Source organism: Asparagus officinalis, chromosome 1, assembly GCF_001876935.1.
Source record: "Asparagus officinalis chromosome 1, Aspof.V1, whole genome shotgun sequence".
NCBI classification, from domain to species: Eukaryota; Viridiplantae; Streptophyta; class Magnoliopsida; order Asparagales; family Asparagaceae; genus Asparagus; species Asparagus officinalis.
Genome location: NC_033794.1, coordinates 19,859,789 through 19,861,475, shown reverse-complemented (window position 1 = coordinate 19,861,475; position 1,687 = coordinate 19,859,789). Strand labels below are relative to the sequence as shown.

Here is a 1,687-nt window from a genome sequence, read left to right as displayed (position 1 = left end):
GGCGAGGGAGGAGAGGACGTCGAGGATTGATCGAGAGCCCTGGCGGTTGCAGCTGCGGTTGACGCACACCCTAATTTCTAGGGTTTGTTGGTTTTGGGATTTTATTTGTTGTTGTCTGGGCTTTCGTTTCGTCGTTGAGGGGGTTGATCTTTGATTTGAGAAAGGATGAGGAGTTGATAATGGATTCCTTATAGAGGTTGCCTCCATTATGTGAAGAGTGGAGAGCAGAGAGAAGTCAGGAGGGGATATTTGATTTGTTTAGTGTAGAAAATTCATTTAAGCCCCTCATTCGGTTGTAATCGTTTAACTGCACCTTTGATTGAATTACATTTAGGCCCTCTAGATCTGTCTTCATTTTGCTTTGAGACCAACACCGGGATTTTTTTTTCAAAAGAAATAAAAGAACTAAAAACAAAATTTATTTTATGTAGCACCTAAAATACTTCTGTTTTTTTGGTTAGCTATGAAATATCGATTGCTTCTTTAGAATTTAATCTCTCTGAGCCAGCCGCTCTGTAGTTGGTTCATGAGACCGGATTCTAAAGAAAATTTACACTATATCACAAAAAAAAAAAAATAATAATCGACTTTTTGACTAATTTTTTGGAACAAAATCCTATTACTTCTTGCTAACTTTACTTAAAACTATCAAATATCAAGATGCAAAATGGATCGACATGTCACCTATGAACCTTGAAACTCAACGAGCAAGAATGAACTGGATCAAACTAAAACCTTATATGTTTACTATTTAACAATCGTTAATTTTGAACTAAAGAGAAACTCCTTTCTTTAAAAAAAAGTTTTTCGGTCTATGCAACACAAACTTTATCTTAATAGGGGCTGTTTGTTTGCCCAAAAAATGAGGAAATGGGATGCCACATAGGATTTAGGGAAATGTCAATAGTGTCACATCAAATTTTGGGTTCAAGGGATTTCCAAATCATAAGTTTGTTTCGTTATGTGATTTCAAGAAATGAGGGTGCTACGTAGGATGCCACTTCGGATTTTAGAGAAAACTCATTTCAGACCAAAACCTAGGGCTGGGCATATTCGGTTCGGTTCGGTTTTATGTCCAATCCGCATCCAATCCGAATTTTTCGGATTCTCAAAATTCTCATCCAGATCCAGATTTTTTCCCCTTCATCCGAATATTCGGCCCAACCGAAATTCGGTTCGGTTCGGTTCGGTTTCGGTTTTGAATTTGCAAAGAGTTCTATCCAAAGACTTCTGTTGTGAATTTGTAAGCTGGGCATTGTCCTCATGATGAGGTTCCTGAGCTCGCCAACAAAGGTTTATTAGACTGGTTATCATCTTTAGAATAAAGTTTTAAGTTGATATAATTACGTAGAGAACTGATGTTTTAAAGATGTTGTTCATATAATACAACATGCTTATCTCTTGTAAGTATCATGTACATAACACATTTTGTGATTGATTTGAATCTTATGTAATTCTCAAGATCTTTTCTGTGAAATTTTTTAACTAAAGTTTAAGTTTATTTAATTACACGGGGGAGTGATGTTTTGTATGATATTGTTCATATAATGTAGCGTATGCATCTTTTGTAAGTGCATCATGTGCATAACAAATTTTCTGGATTGATTTGAATCTTTACTTAATTCTCAAGGATATTTTTCTGTGATATTGTTATACTCGTTGCTTGAAACTGCTCCTTGCGCCGTTT

The 1,687-nt window shown here is 35.7% G+C and overlaps 1 protein-coding gene across 1 annotated transcript in view; it reads right to left on the bottom strand.

The window, feature by feature from the left end:
• The window catches only part of LOC109820629, a 10,933-nt gene extending 10,688 nt beyond the window's left edge, over nucleotides 1-245 (bottom strand). Inside the window, 1 exon segment of the mRNA XM_020386807.1 lies at nucleotides 2-245. Within this exon segment, the coding sequence (XP_020242396.1) occupies nucleotides 2-207 (206 nt within the window). The 5' untranslated portion in view covers nucleotides 208-245.